This window comes from Amia ocellicauda, chromosome 19 (assembly GCF_036373705.1).
Source record: "Amia ocellicauda isolate fAmiCal2 chromosome 19, fAmiCal2.hap1, whole genome shotgun sequence".
In the NCBI taxonomy this organism is placed as follows: Eukaryota; Metazoa; Chordata; class Actinopteri; order Amiiformes; family Amiidae; genus Amia; species Amia ocellicauda.
In genome coordinates, this window is record NC_089868.1 from 1060597 (window position 1) to 1076511 (window position 15915).

The 15915-nt window shown below is 40.5% G+C and overlaps 2 protein-coding genes across 7 annotated transcripts in view; one reads left to right on the top strand and one right to left on the bottom strand.

Moving 5' to 3' along the window:
- Window positions 1–7849, top strand: part of bcar3 (BCAR3 adaptor protein, NSP family member) — a 92988-nt gene extending 85139 nt beyond the window's left edge. For all 4 annotated transcript variants that reach the window (XM_066692476.1, XM_066692475.1, XM_066692477.1 and 1 more), the window contains 6 exons: window positions 246–937; window positions 2509–2624; window positions 3596–3767; window positions 4182–4293; window positions 4686–4892; window positions 6487–7849. In XM_066692476.1, the coding sequence (XP_066548573.1) occupies window positions 246–937; window positions 2509–2624; window positions 3596–3767; window positions 4182–4293; window positions 4686–4892; window positions 6487–6662 (1475 nt within the window). In that variant the 3' untranslated portion in view covers window positions 6663–7849. The remainder of the gene's footprint in view (window positions 1–245; window positions 938–2508; window positions 2625–3595; window positions 3768–4181; window positions 4294–4685; window positions 4893–6486) is intronic.
- Window positions 7845–15915, bottom strand: part of fnbp1l (formin binding protein 1-like) — a 71342-nt gene continuing 63271 nt past the window's right edge. For 2 of the 3 annotated variants that reach the window (XM_066692483.1, XM_066692482.1), the window contains exons 12-14: window positions 14756–14850; window positions 13957–14099; window positions 13254–13812 (exon numbers count right to left, since the gene is read on the bottom strand). In XM_066692483.1, coding sequence (XP_066548580.1) covers window positions 13634–13812; window positions 13957–14099; window positions 14756–14850 — 417 coding nt within the window. In that variant the 3' untranslated portion in view covers window positions 13254–13633. Of the gene's footprint in view, window positions 12331–13253; window positions 13813–13956; window positions 14100–14755; window positions 14851–15915 lie in introns of those variants that run through there. The other variant, XM_066692484.1, reaches the window with a different exon arrangement.

Below are 15915 nucleotides of genomic sequence, written 5' to 3' on the forward strand. Positions count from 1 at the left end.
CAAAACAGCCTAGCTTTACAATTTGAACTGTTTTTGTTTATTTAAGAAACATCTACAGTTTAATCAAATATAACTATGGCTTTTACAATCATTTTCCATCATTAAACCTTTTGCGACCGTGTATGTAATTGTAAACAGTAATTTTATACACAGGAAATGGGAGCAGCCTATTCAGGAAACTGGCAATTTATCCTGGGAAGACGGTATCTGATGTCTGTTACTGAGTCTTTCTGCATTTTCTCCAGGGTCAAGGCACCAGCCCCAGTCCCAGCTGATTGAGCCACAGTGCAGCCCCAAGTCCCCCGTCTTCAGGACTGGGAGCGAGCCAGCCCTGAGCCCCACAGTGCCGAGGAAGATGGGCTTCGAAACGTGGGCTGGGGAGGCCATCCGGGGTTCTGACAGCCAACTGTGCCCCAAACCCCCTCCCAAGCCCAGCAAGGTGCCATCGCTGCGGCTCCCCGGCTCCCCCCGGCTCCCACACACCCAGCAGCACCTGCTGGAGGTCAACTACTGTGAGCTGAGCCCCTGCAGCCCGGCGGAGTGGGAGAGGCTGAGCCAGACCCACACGCAGCAGCCCTCCAACAGCTACGTGGAGAGGCTGAGGACAGAGGACCACAAGAAGAGTGCATATAGGCTGTCGGAGACCAACTTTTCCATGCTAGATCTCAACTCCTACCACCCGGCAATGGAGGCGGTGGCGGACAGGAACGAGGAGGAGGAGGGGGAAGGCAAGGGAGGAAGAGAGGAGCGGGGCAAAATGTCCAGACGGCTGCTCTTCGAGACTGTTTCAGCCTTCCGACCCAACGAGTTCGAGTCCAGGCTGCTGCCCTTGGAGAACAAGCCGCTTGAGATGACCGTGCTCAGGAAAGCCAAGGAGCTGCTGGTCAACAAGGACCTCACCACCATTGCCAAGCACATCCTGCGGGCGGACTGCCAGGTATGTCCGTCCACACACAAGCTGGGGCAGGTGGGAAGCCTAACCTTTTAAATTGGCATTAGTGATTTGAATGGGAAATGGGACAGACCAGATATACAACTTCTTAGGCTCACTCAAAAAGTGACAGGTTAGCACAAAGAAGCCTATGAAGAAGAAGCATACATTAGTCTGTCTATTAGATCTAAGTCTTCAGGAGAATGCTGTTTGTCATTACTTAATCATTCAAAACTGAGCTGAGGAAAGCGATGAAGCAAACAATCTAAAAATATAAAGAAATGGAGGAGACATGAGGAGATTTAGGTACAAATGACAGAAGAATTGAATTGTGGTCTTACTCAGGCTTTTTCTTTTCACTGCATAGTTGTGCCAACTGCTGTGGTTTTGGGGTGTTGTTTACATTACAGTAATTCATAGGATTTGGGATAAAGCTACCTGACTGCTCCAGAGTTCAGGCAAAATAATCTACCAGATTTTAGGCAAATTAGCCATCTTTGCTATCTATAAGACTTGACTCATAGATAGATTTACAATCTAAATGAATTACAATGACATAAGGGATTCCCAGTTAGACATGGGGTAGTCAAACCAAGTGTATAAAAAACTAAAACAACTACTGCTTATTTTAAATATTGCCTACACGTGTGCATTACATATAAAACATACTTCTGTTTTGTTTGCTTTATTTTGAAAAGCAATATTTCCTTAAATGTTTTGGCAGAACATTTAGTTTATTCCAAGGAAAGTGTAATTGTAATGGGTGGAGATTGAGAAAACCTGACTGAAACCAACAAAGTTACAGTAAATACGAATGAAGCAAAACTAACAATAACAAAAAAAACACGAAATTATGACTCTCAACCTGATATTTTGTGAATAAATATTTAATACCAGTGAAAGCAAGTTGAATCTTGATCTCGGGTCTGCTTTTGTTCTTGCCAGCCCAGGAGAAAACTGGATGGGTCACATGCCTGGTTTGATATTTGGGAAAATACATAAAAGAGGCCGAGACAAGACATTCAGAAAGACGTAGCAGATAATTGAGATTGTCTCCAGTCCAGGGCAGGGCTCTGTCTGTGTTTGCCTGGGCTGTCCCTGTCCCACAATAACATTTCAATGTGGCACATATTTTAATTCGTCTAACCTCTGAACAGTTAATGTTGTGGGAAACCCATGACTGCATGTCTAGTCCTCAGGGAGACATCTTTATTAGCGTTAATAAAAAACATGAAGAGAGTACCAAAACAAGCTCACTCTGATGTGTTCGTTTTAGTTAATTATATTCAAATATACTTGAAAACATTGAAAATATTCAGAGCAGTGTGATTGGCACTGTTACCCCTTAAACCATATACCTATCAAAGACTAAAATAATCTATATAAAATAATATACATATATGTATAAATTACTTTTATATCTATGCATATATTATTTAGAGAGATATTTTCTTATCCTGAAAAGGCTGGCTTCAGTATATTATTTTTTCAGTATATCTACTTTCCTTTAGTATTTCCATGTTTCAACAGTCCATATTTTCATGTTTTCATGCCATTTGGAATGTTGTGCCTGTCAGGTTGCTAGGATTCTGAATGTCTCTGAAGAGGTCAAAGGGCAGATGGGCGTGAACTCTGGTCTGGAACTGGTTACTCTGCCCCACGGACGACAGCTACGACAAGATCTCATCGAAAGGTAAACATCCCAGCTGGAATCACCAAAACTTTACTGTTTTAGCTACTCAGCTTTTAAAGATAGTCTTCTTTTGAAATCCTGTTAATTTCTGCACAACAACAGTTCGATGTCGTAACCAACTTCAGTGGGCAAATGCATGACTCCTGGTTTCAGCTGTACTGGGCTGATGGCAGACAGCATGTATGGCATTGTGTGGTGGAGCGGTTTGCTGATGTCAACGTTGTGAACAGAGGTTATGGTATGGGCAGGCATAAGTTATGGACAACGAACACAATTGCATTTTATCAATGGCAATTTGAATGTACAGAGATACAGTGACGAGATCTTGAGCTATTCATCAGCTTGGCACAGCCATTGAAGAGCAGTGGGACAGCATTCCACAGGCCACAACCACAGCCTGATCAACACTTGCAGATGCCGCGCTGCATGAGGCAAACGGTGGTCACATCAATTAATGACTGGTTTTCTGATCCACAACCCTACCTTTTTTTTAAGGTATCTGTGTCCGACAGATGCATATCAGTCATGTGAAATCCATAGATATGGGCCTAATGAATTTATTTCAATTGACTGATTTCCTTACATGAACTGAAACGCATTAAAATCGTTGAAATCGTTGCATGCTGTGTTTATATTTGTGTTCAGCGTACAATATCTGGGCCCTGTGAATCCAGACAATAGAATAAATAGCCAACAGTGGTGGAAGTATTGGCTATTTAAATGAAAATATTCCTATATCATTTCAACAAGCTATGTTAATATAAACTGTATACTTTACCTTCCAGAAATATTACACACTCTGTATATACATGAATTCGTATTTATTATGGGCATATTTTCAGATTCAAATCTCGATGACGATGACGATAAAACATCACTAATACAACGGATTTCAAAGCAGGCCATTTTGTGCAGTTTTTCTGGGTATGCCCATGCTCAACGTGGCCAGCTTTTTTGGTTTTCTGTTTCAGGCACAACACCATGACGATTGGGGTGGCGGTGGATATCTTGGGCTGCACAGGCAGTCTGGATGAGAGAGCAGCAACACTCAACAGGATCATCCAGGTTGCTGTGGAACTGAAGGACTCCATGGGAGACCTTTTTGCATTCTCTGCTATCATGAAAGCCCTGGACATGCCCCAGGTACGGTGAATATGGCAGCGGATGAAATCTGTGTAAAAGCTAAATCAGCCAGGAATACAAGTACCTGCATTTATTCCCTGCACCATACTGTATAATAAAGAGTATTATTCTGATACAATTATTGACACTTATGCATTTATTGATGTTTTATTTACTATAGTTGTTTTTTTATTCCATGTTAACAGAGGACATATTAGTTTACATACATTCCCCTTAAGCTTTCTCCACTAAATAGTTCCCATCTTTACAAAGGTTGTTTCTTACATTGTAATGTGGTTCATGTGGACATAACTGACCAATTTATAATCCTTCACCAATCCACACAGCTAACGTCATTCTGACTGTTCCTAATTCTAAGCAATTGTGGTAGCTGAAGTACACTATACCAAGCCGGCTCTCTCTCTGTGTCCACAGGTCACCAGGTTAGACCACACCTGGACCACGCTAAGACGGAAATACACCCAGACAGCCATCGTATATGAGAAATCACTCAAGCCTTGTTTTAAGGGATTATACGAAGGCAGTGGTGAGATTGTATGTTTGGTTGATCGTATGAGAGAGAACCTACACCATCACGGTCTTTCTGATGTCCGAGAATGGACCTCCAGCATTCTTCCAAGATCATACATACTTCTCAGTTGATTTCCATATTCATTTTGTGAATGCTATTTGTGCTGGAATTAGCCATTAGAACTGGAAACTAGCTCTGAAGCATTAGGGATGGACTGGCCTGGTTTATAGTGGGTCCAGCAAAGTTAGGAGTTCTGTTAATGCAATGGATGTTCACCATTCCATGTGTCTCAAGCATGTGTGGATGGAGGTAAAAATGGAATTGGGAGGTAAATTAATAAATGACGCACGAGGGATCAGCTGAATAATGCACTGTACTAAAATACATTTCTCCTGCTGGTATTCCAGTGGACGTTCCTCTCCATAACACAACCGTGCCCCTCTTGATGCCCCTGCTGACTCTGATGGAGCGTCCAGCGGTCACCTTCGAGGGAATGGACCTGTGGGAAAATAACGACCAAGGATGCGAAATCATGATGAGGCATTTGGAAGAAGCGCGAACGGTTGCCGAAAACGCAGACGCTTACAGTGCCAACGCTGAGCGCATTCTTCGAGGTATGTGGCCAGTTCTCCAAGTCGCATCTGCCTGCCAAATGTCATAATGAACATCAGCACAGTGAGGGGTATATTGGTGTATTCACTACATCACAAAGTGTCAGAAGCTGTCCTTCCTTCCTTTAGGAACAATGCAATCACGGTTTTCTGTCACTAGTTATTTTATTTAATGTCAGCCTGCCACCAGAATATGTAATATATACACTCACCTAAAGGATTATTAGGAACACCTGTTCAATTTCTCATTAATGCAATTATCTAACCAACCAATCACATGGCAGTTGCTTCAATGCATTTAGGGGTGTGGTCCTGGTCAAGACAATCTCCTGAACTCCAAACTGAATGTCTGAATGGGAAAGAAAGGTGATTTAAGCAATTTTGAGCGTGGCATGGTTGTTGGTGCCAGACGGGCCGGTCTGAGTATTTCACAATCTGCTCAGTTACTGGGATTTTCACGCACAACCATTTCTAGGGTTTACAAAGAATGGTGTGAAAAGGGAAAAACATCCAGTATGCGGCAGTCCTGTGGGCGAAAATGCCTTGTTGATGCTAGAGGTCAGAGGAGAATGGGCCGACTGATTCAAGCTGATAGAAGAGCAACTTTGACTGAAATAACCACTCGTTACAACCGAGGTATGCAGCAAAGCATTTGTGAAGCCACAACACGTACAACCTTGAGGCGGATGGGCTACAACAGCAGAAGACCCCACCGGGTACCACTCATCTCCACTACAAATAGGAAAAAGAGGCTACAATTTGCACAAGCTCACCAAAATTGGACAGTTGAAGACTGGAAAAATGTTGCCTGGTCTGATGAGTCTCGATTTCTGTTGAGACCTTCAGATGGTAGAGTCAGAATTTGGCGTAAACAGAATGAGAACATGGATCCATCATGCCTTGTTACCACTGTGCAGGCTGGTGGTGGTGTAATGGTGTGAGGGATGTTTTCTTGGCACACTTTAGGCCCCTTAGTGCCAATTGGGCATCGTTTAAATGCCACGGCCTACATGAGCATGTCCATCCCTTTATGACCACCATGTACCCATGATGGCTACTTCCAGCAGGATAATGCACCATGTCACAAAGGTCGAATCATTTCAAATTGGTTTCTTGAACATGACAATGAGTTCACTGTACTAAACTGGCCCCCACAGTCACCAGATCTCAACCCAATAGAGCATCTTTGGGATGTGGTGGAACGGGAGCTTCGTGCCCTGGATGTGCATCCCACAAATCTCCATCAACTGCAAGATGCTATCCTATCAATATGGGACAACATTTCTAAAGAATGCTTTCAGCACCTTGTTGAATCAATGCCACGTAGAATTAAGGCAGTTCTGAAGGCGAAAGGGGGTCAAACACAGTATTAGTATGGTGTTCCTAATAATCCTTTAGGTGAGTGTATAGCCATATCTATGTATGTGTAAGAGTTCTATCCATACCAGTTAAAAAGTTAACTTTAACCTCAGGCAGTCACAAGACTACAATAAGCTCTTCATCTTCATATCATACAAATTCCTTCTGCTTCTGAATTCACCCAAAATTTAACTCAGGATTGGGATACTTATCAGCTCTGCCCTCCATTTGGTTTCAGATTTTAAGCCCAATGAAGACATGCTGGAAATCTTTAAGACTGACTTTCAGCTCCGGCTCCTGTGGGGCAGCAAAGGAGCGATGGTCAACCGAGCGGAGAGATACGACAAGTTCAACCTGATCCTAATGGCGCTGTCACGGAAACTGGAGCCTCTCGTCAAGCACACAGAACTCTGAGACGGGGAAACCAGAATGCAAATGGGAGAGGGAGAGAGAGAGAGAAACAAAAAAGCAAAACCTGAAAAAGAACAGCACTGGCCACCAATAGCCACCTTTCACCAGGGGGTCTTGGGTTTCGATGTTCGTATAGTTCCACAGGGTGCAATGTTCTTGGCCCACTGTGTCTTCACTGCAAGGGGACAGGGAAACCCAGCCTCATGGCTTGTCCCAACACTGATTTGTATAATTCAATAACTAGATCTTGATGTAAATTTATCAGATTCTTAAGCCAGCTGCAGGGTTGTCATTAAAGAGTTTGATTTTAAATTAAACTGGAAAGGTTTACGTCAATATTTTGTTGCAATTTGCCCATCACTGGATATAGAGTGGTTTGCTAGTGTGTACTGTAGGACTGGATTTTCACTTGCACCAGCTGGTATGGTCTTGCACTCCGGTTTCTGGTTCAGCTGAAGAGCCTTTAGGTCCGTTAGTTCACTTACCGGAGACTCCGCATACCCAACAGATAGTCGGACTACGTGAAAGGCTTGTTGGGGGAAAGTCTGTGTAAGTCTCGAAGGTGAACGGAAAAAACGTAAATACTTTCTTGTATGTATGCATCACTCAAGTTAGGGTGTCAATGTGTTTGAAAGACTTGTAAATATATATAACATGAAAAAAGGCAATTCCAGGCAATTGCAGAGATAAAATGATGAAAAGGAATTGTCCTTCTGTAAGGGACTGTGAGGATTTAAATTACACTCCTTTTCAAAGGGAGCTGGCATCCATGATATCATCTGCTACCTTTTGAAAAGGAACTCAAAATAAAACATGCTGCTTAGCATTTACACATTACAACTTCATCATATCCCACTTTCTTAACCCTGAAAAAAAATGTTTATATATTTGTCTGTTTATAGGCATAAAAACATGTAAATACGTCTCAGTTAGGAGCCTGTTAATGCAAGATTGTGTAATTTATTGTCCTGCTGAAATATCATTTACTTGTAAATAGGGTTACATTTTAATTGTATCTTTGTATGGAATATTGTAGAAAATAAATGTTAAGCCATACAAGCAATCAAGCTACGTACTGGTTTAAGGCTTTTCATTTTACACCAAAAACTATTGCAATAATTCATTGAAATAATAGAAAAATGTTTCTTTCACATTATGGAGCAGAAAATAAAATTGAAACATGCATTGTTTTCTTTGTTTTTGTTTTATTAGAACAACGGTTTTTTTTACAACAAAGTGTGTCTCACAACATTAAAAAAATAAAATAAAATCAGATCACACCATGTGCACAACATTTTGCAGAAATGAAAGTGCTGTCTTTGTGTTTAGCCTGAACCCTATTTAGAAACTGGTTTAGTCCATTCCACAATTTCCTTATTGCAGCATTTCTCAAGCCTTGTTCCCACCATCCAGACAACTATTGTGGATATTGAAAACAGTCTGAATGACTGAATGAACGTCCGATTGAATGCAAATTTATAAGAAATCAAACTAGCCAAAGAAACAGCCGTATATTAATGAATACTGTACTCCAAACGTCTACTTGAACTTTTCCACAACGTACTCTTTAGCAAAGCTCAGCTGCATGTTCACACAACAGTTCAATAACACTGTTTCCAGCAGGACAAGTTTGTTTTTTTCTTCCATTAATCAGCCACTATGACTTGGTTGGGGAGGGGGGGCACTTGCGTTTCAGTTGATCCCCTTTAATCCAAATAAGGTTTTCTACGGTTTATTCTTGAAAACATGCCTGCCCCTCTCCCCCTAAACCGACTGATACAGCAAGTCCCCATGCGTTTGGTGTCACACTGAAGGCTGTCATCATCATAACTAAATTAACTGCATTTCTAAGGCTAAGTTTCCATGTGTTTTATATTTTACTTTAGAGATTTTACCCATGCAAAATAACAAACCACCCCCCCACCCCTACATACACCCTTTCCATGTACAGAGAACATTCACAAAACAATCACACTAGGTAACCCACAGTCTTCAAAAAGCATTGTTTGACTTATTTAAGCTTCTCCTGTAAAGCAGTGTAAGGGTTTTATGCTCAATTATTCAATACATTGCTCTTTCAAACATGGCTGGAGCTCAGGCTGTCCCTGAACATTCACTCCAGATATTTCAGATCAAATGGCTGAAAAATGGCTGAAAGCAGAGTGGGAACAACCTAAACGAGGAGTGTCCACAGCAGGTGTTATTGAAAACCCTTAAATCATGAATATAAAAACAACATTCTTGTCAATTAAATGAGGATTTGGAACAAACATACCCCTCAGAACTGACAGACCAGAATTTCCTTAAATGAGCAACTAACTTATTTAAATGGGATTTAACATTTTCTCCTAGTTGGTAAGAACTGGGGATTTGGGGAGACCTATATAAAAAGAGATGCTGGTAAACCATGACTTTTAAACAAATCCTGTCAAGTTCTACTTCAGTTTGTACACAGATTTATGAAACTCACACATGACATTTAACTATAATAATGCCTTGAGACATACAATCACTGGGTGCATGAAGAAAAGAATATTAAAACTCAATTCAAATGTAAGATGTATTTATTCATTCATTCATTTCACTTGCTTTCCTTCCACAAAACAGATTAAAATAAACACTGAAAAGGGGGGCTATTTATAAACTCATTTTCATTTTTTAAAGAATTGTTTTGGGAAACAGAGGAACATCTCAAACAGTTTAAGAAATGTGTTCACAAAGAACAACCTAGTCCATCCCACACTTAAACACCCCAAAGACCAGCAGCATTTACAGACGACAGAACAAGTTAAAAGAATGCAAGCTGGGGTCCTTAGATACATTTTAAATCTCAACCACTTTTTTCCATTCCAGCCCTTCGGTGAAACTCAATAAACTGAACTATAAAGATACAAAACAAGTAAACAAACGAAGAACGCTGTTGTGGGAAAAGGAGTTGAGGTATTTCATTTTGTATCCTGTCCATTAAGTCTAAAGAATTTATTTTCAGCCTCTGTATTCTTCCCTTTCACAATCTACAGGCTTCTCCCCAGTTAAGTCTAAGTTTCAGGTAGTTTAAGTGGATTCACAAAAATAAAAGGTCATTTATTTAAGACAGACGTGCTTTCGTTGTACAAGTGAATGCTTTTCATTCAAATGCATCTTCGTCAGAACAGAAGTGGATGTATTTTTATTTTCATTTATTTTTATTTTTTTTTAAGATGGGATAAGAGTATCAACATGTAACTTTCACAGCTTTAAATATTAGGGCTACAGGTTAAGAAAAAAAAACGACTATGCATCAATTCACAAAGAGCCACAGATAAAAACCTGTACCAGTTTAGCAGACTGACACGAAATCAAGAGACCTTCACTTGAAATATATCTGACTAATTCATTAGCGATCAATGAATTAAAATCAAGGACAAAAAACAAAAACAAACCAACAACAAAAAAAAAAAAAGATTGATTACACATATACCCTGTCAGCTACTTAATCTAAATATTTGAAATAGTTAACATTTCATCTCCTCAGTTTTCAAAGTCATTAAATAAACAAAAAATGTTAGGAGTATCAAAACAATTCTACAGAAGTAACCGCATGAAGTAAGATTCGAGAGTTGTTTTTTTTTTTCTTCTTCTTCTTCTTCTTCTTCTTCTTTTTTTCAGTTCAGTTCAAAACGCAGCTAAAATGTTCATTACCAAAACAGTCACGGTGGTTACTGCTGCTTATTTACATTTGTACAAAAAGAAACATCCGTACTTTTAGACTTTATAGGGCAAAAGTGCATTTAGTTAAGATATGAACAGGTCCCTATATTTAAGTATTTCTCAAGACAAAAACAAAACTAAAATCACTAAGAGATAACGGCACAATTCTGAACAGTCATTCATATCTGATTAAATCCCCTATTAAAAAAGTCATAATAAAAACATTCTGTATGAAGAGAAGAGAGGTTAATACATATAAATCTCAGTAATAAAAACATTAAAAACATACATATATATATATATATACACAACTCAAATACACATACATACATATGTTTGTGTGTGTGTGTATATTTAAAAATAATGAAAATGAGTTGCACAAATTTTGGAAGCTGATCTGCATACTCATACTAGAAAATTAGATTATGTATGCGAGGTAATGAAAGGGAAAAAAAATAAGGGGAGAGAGAGAGAGCGCTTGACAAACTCCCAGAATGCAGTGCGGTGAGCCAACGGTGAAACAAGCCCTTGTTGCGTTACTGTAATTGGGTTGGCACTCGGCAGACTGTAGGCACTCTTCCACCGTTGTGTTAAGGCAAAGTTTGCACAGAGTTTGTAGTTTCAGTGGTGTTTGGTCTTTTTTAACCTTTAGTCCAGAAGAGGAGGAAGAAATAAAAAAATAATAAAAAAAAGAATGAAAGAAAAAAACAACAACAACAATAACAACAACAACAACTCCAGATGCTTCATGCTTTTGACTCCAGGTATGTCGAGCTGGGGCTGGACTGGCTGCAGTGAAGATGCTGGTCATTCCTTGGCTGGGCGTCAATGAGGTCGGAGATGGGGGTGTCAGTGAAAGAGCCACCAGCCCTGGTCACTGCAGCTCTGGCACTGGTCTAACCAGACATGCTCATGCGTGGTGTATTGAAGCAGCGCAATACAAAACCATAAATAAAGAAAGGTACCACAATGAGAATGTTCAAACGGGATGGGGAAACAAAGTTCATGCTTTATTTTAAGGGACAGTTGTTTGCTTTTAGTACAGTGGCTGTAAAAATCAATGAATTGACTTTTGGGGTATTTATTACATTCCCTGTTGGTTATTAGATACTAAGTACTCTTGATTACTTAATAATAGTGTGTAGCAAGACTTGGGTCAGTGCATAAACAATTTAAAAATTGTATCATTTTTAACAGCTGTAGTAATACTTGTCCGATTGTATTAAGGAAGAGTTAAAAGCAAAGGGGGGAAAAAAATCTGTTTACAAAATATGCATTAAGGAGTTTACCCTAACCCTAAAAAATGCATTTTGAACCAAACTTTTAAGAGACTATCCACCATATCAAACAATTTATTACCAGATTGTTAACAAGTAAATCCACTTTAAATAAAGCATGAACACATACAAATGGGACTCGATGACAAACAACTATTAGGTGTAAATGGATACAGCCAGGCGATGCTGTAGCGACAGTTTTGAACATCAGTGTAGGGAGTTATTACGCATGCGGCAACATATTAGGCACGAGGATGCAGAATGACACACAGGCAGAGGTTTCAAGTTGTCAAATACTGGATGGAAAGGAAATTCTAAGTCCGGTCAAGGTCTGGTTAACATTCAGGGTTTGAAATCCAAGCTGCCTTAAGTTAATCGACGGCAGGTGGGAAGGGAAACAGGGAGACATTCGCTTTCCAGATCATATTTTAATGGCGAAGGTTACGAATGACCGTTATTGTTATTTTTCGAGTGATTCATCAATCGTCTCTCTTTGGGCTCAGGAGATCAAAGGTAGTTTGTCTGGACACTGGGGATGGGATGATGTTAATGGTAATGGATATCGGCATGCAAAACAAGCAACCTGCTCACTCGTCCCTCCACATCTCACACCCCCCCGCCCACACACTCATAAATTCAGAGCTGCATGTGCCCTCCTTCACTGACTCGCCCTCTGACAGACACCCACACATCCACTCAGGAACCTGCAGTCCAAGAGGAGAGAAATAACACCGTTAACCCCAACAGATAGAAGGAGACCAGTGAGCTGCTGCAGTGGGAAGATTGCTGGAGTAAGTCATGGTGCTCTGTAGTTTAAATTGTGGTCTGATGCGTCTAAGCAAGAGACAATTTAGACATGGTAAAAAATAATAATAATAATAATAATTATATATATATATATATATATATATATATATATATATATACACACACACACACACACACACACATGAACCATGATTTTGAGTTTTCGGGGAGAGTTCACAGATTCTGCAATTAGTGAAACTGATCCCCAGACTTTTCCCCCTCAATTCTTCTTTATGCGTGTGCGTGTTTATTTGCATGTATTTCTTACTCACATTTAAGATAAACAGCAATTACAGAATGGTGACTCATTATTGAAACTGTAGCTGGTGTGATGATTACTGTACTAAATCAATTACTGATTAAGAAATTGAGGTTTTGGGCTGACACCCAGGTCGTGAGGTGGTGCCAATTCATCCAAGGATTTCACAGGTTCTAATTAGTGACACATAGTATCTGGAAAAGAAGTGTACCAAGAACACGAGAAGACTGATTAAATTGACTCGGACAACCGTGTTATTTAGAAAATATCACACTCCTCCAAGCCTTGAGGTCATCTTATATTGATTGTCCAAATGCATGCCATGCAATGAAGATCAAAACCAGAAGAACCACAGATGCTTGTGAAGGACATGGGGACACGTTTGTAGATTCCATATACATTTTGTGAATATATTATTCAGAAAAAAAAAAGAGTATCTTCTCCAGAACAAGACCTGGAAATAGCACATGGAAATAATTAAGGCTGGTCCACAATCAAAGAGACAGACTGCTGCAGATTTCAAGTTGTGATCAAAAACAAAAACAAGAACGTAAAAAGATGTAAAATCAACTTCATTTTTTAATTTAGCAAAAAGAGTTCCTTTCTTAAGTGATTTGTTAAAACCATATAAAACACCCATCTCCCTTATAGTAAATATGTTTCCGAACTGTGAAGGCCACTAAAATCACTTCAAAACCTGGAGGGAGGGGACGGGACTGTGACACACATCTGCCCAAAGGACTTAAACCCCTGTGTTAGGACAACATGTGTGCTGGGGTCGGGGGGGGGGTACAATTTCCTTGCAATACACACCCTAGGCGAGCTCACACAGTGAACACGTGACATCGGCTCTGCCAATGTAGCCGCCTGGCGGATGGAGAGAAGCGTTTGTCAGGAGGTTTTCAGTTCAATTGAGAGCCGAGAGAGGCCAGCGCCGGGATTCATATGTAGGTTACTGCACCTTTGCTGTTCTTTTCAAGCGTGATGTCTACGTAAGATGTTGGCACGTAGCCCTCCTCCCCGCTCTGCTTCCTCGCCCTTGTCCAGCCGTCACCCTTGTCCTCTTCGATGATGTACAGGACCTCCCCTTCCTGCATCACCAGGGTGCCTTCATTTTGACCTGAGGAGCCAAAGCAGAGAAGTGATTTGGTCAAGGTGAAGACATTTACATCGCAATTCAAGCAGCAGTGACAGGAGGAACGGAAGCTGGAAACCAATAAAGTGACTACTGGGTCAATGTGGCAACTGCATCTGGCTCTCTCACCATCAAAGCCATAGAGTGCCTTGCAGTGTCCGATCGCTGGTAGCGGGTCGTCGTCTTCAAACTCGTCGTCAAACTCATGGGGGTCTGGCTGAGGGGGGCTTCTGTGCTCCTGACTTGGGTCCTCTGTGTAGCTGCCTTCAGGGCTGAAAAACAAGGCAAAGGAAATGTTAGTACTACCATATCTAGCTGCCACTGTCAGGGTTTTCTTTCTTAGTGTCTTTTAGCTGTCATTAAAAGACCCTGGAGTTTCTCCTACTGTCTTTTGAGTGTGGCCCAAAGACAAAAGGGAGGTTGTGCAAAATAAGTTCTATCCATGGAGTTACAGTGGCCCCTGGTGGATAGATTGTTCGTCACTGTTCACTTAATTAAATGCTTTTTGATGTGGTCCATATGCACACCCACACATGAAATAATCAGACCTTCTATGTTGATTTCCTAATTGTTGTTAGATTTTTTCACCCTTAGTGACTACAGTGACACCTGGAGGATAACAATTAAAATACAATTTACAAAGCCAATTCAAGATAAACGCAACACTTACTATAAAGTCTAAGTGTAACCCAAGCCAAAAATCGCAAACAATTTAAAAACACTCAATTCGGATTCCAGGGAAGTAATACAAGGATCCCATTATGGATCTAAAGGTTTTTCAGCCCAGATCTTTCCAAACCTACTAAAGGATAGGAAGCAGACTTCGAGGGTGTCCCATAGGTGTCGTTGAAATTAACAGCTTGAATGTTTTGGACAGAGGCCCGAGGCGAGGGTGGGGGGAGGTCCACTGGGTGGCCGGTCCACTCACCTCTCTCTGCCGTGTGGAGCGTGATGGTTGACCTCGGCACTGGGACGCCGGTCGGCCCTCATGCCCGGTTTGCTTTCAACTTCAGAGAGCCAGGACTGGACAGAGAGGACACAGCAGCAACTGCAAGGTCATTCACACCCTGGGAAATACCCTCCTCACCCTACAGAGCTAGACAAATCTTGTCATCGGCGACCAAGTTCAAATCCCATTTAAATCTGAGATCTTAGCGAAGGTCTTTTGACTGAAATGTTGCTATGTTTGAAGTCTGATCTGAGAGAATGAAGTGGTCAAAAAGCAAACATACAACTTAATTTCTCCGATCTTTGGCAAAGATTAGGATATTTTGCAGATTAATCCTAAAGATAGCACTCACTGGTAAACGTGTATATTATACAGTGTAGTGTGTAATAAGACTGATTAAACTGGACTCTGATTTAATATTTTACATTTTCATTAATTAATTCATTAAATAATTCATAATAAAATGACAGATCAGGGGAGTGTGGAACAAAATACCCAGGAATACTATGGAAGTAGATTTGGGATCCTTGAGCAACGGCTGGGTGGGGTCCTCAGGTGAGAATTAGCAGCATATCATTATTTTAAATGAAAGAAAATGAAACTAGACATTTTTAGAGGCTTAAAATGCATAACTTTCAGATGTTTTTGAGGAAAATAAATTCCTCCATTCATCCACAAGGTGGCAGTAGCACTACACTGTGGCTTTTATAGACAAAGTCCTGGGCGACTCTCTTTCACATTACATTGTCCAAGGTTGTGCCAATCTGTCTGTTTGGGCAATAAACTCCTTAATCACAGACAATCATTTCAAATATTTAAAAGAATTTATCTAGAGTCTATTTTATCTAATTCATATATGTTATATCACATCTATGTCTACATATTCTAATATCTAAAGTTGAAATAAAACTATATAAAAAACCTTTTAAATATATTATTTGAAATATTTCAACGTTTGAAATCCCTGAGAAAATTATTTTCTTGGAAGTACAATGTTTAATGTGGTTAATGTATGATTGCCAAGTACCTCTCAATGTGGGATGAAGGATTGTCAATCAACTCGCCTTGCCAATGCAATTCTTGAGCTGACAGGGGAGGAAGGGAGTGCACAAGCACAGACACACATGTCCACCAAAGAC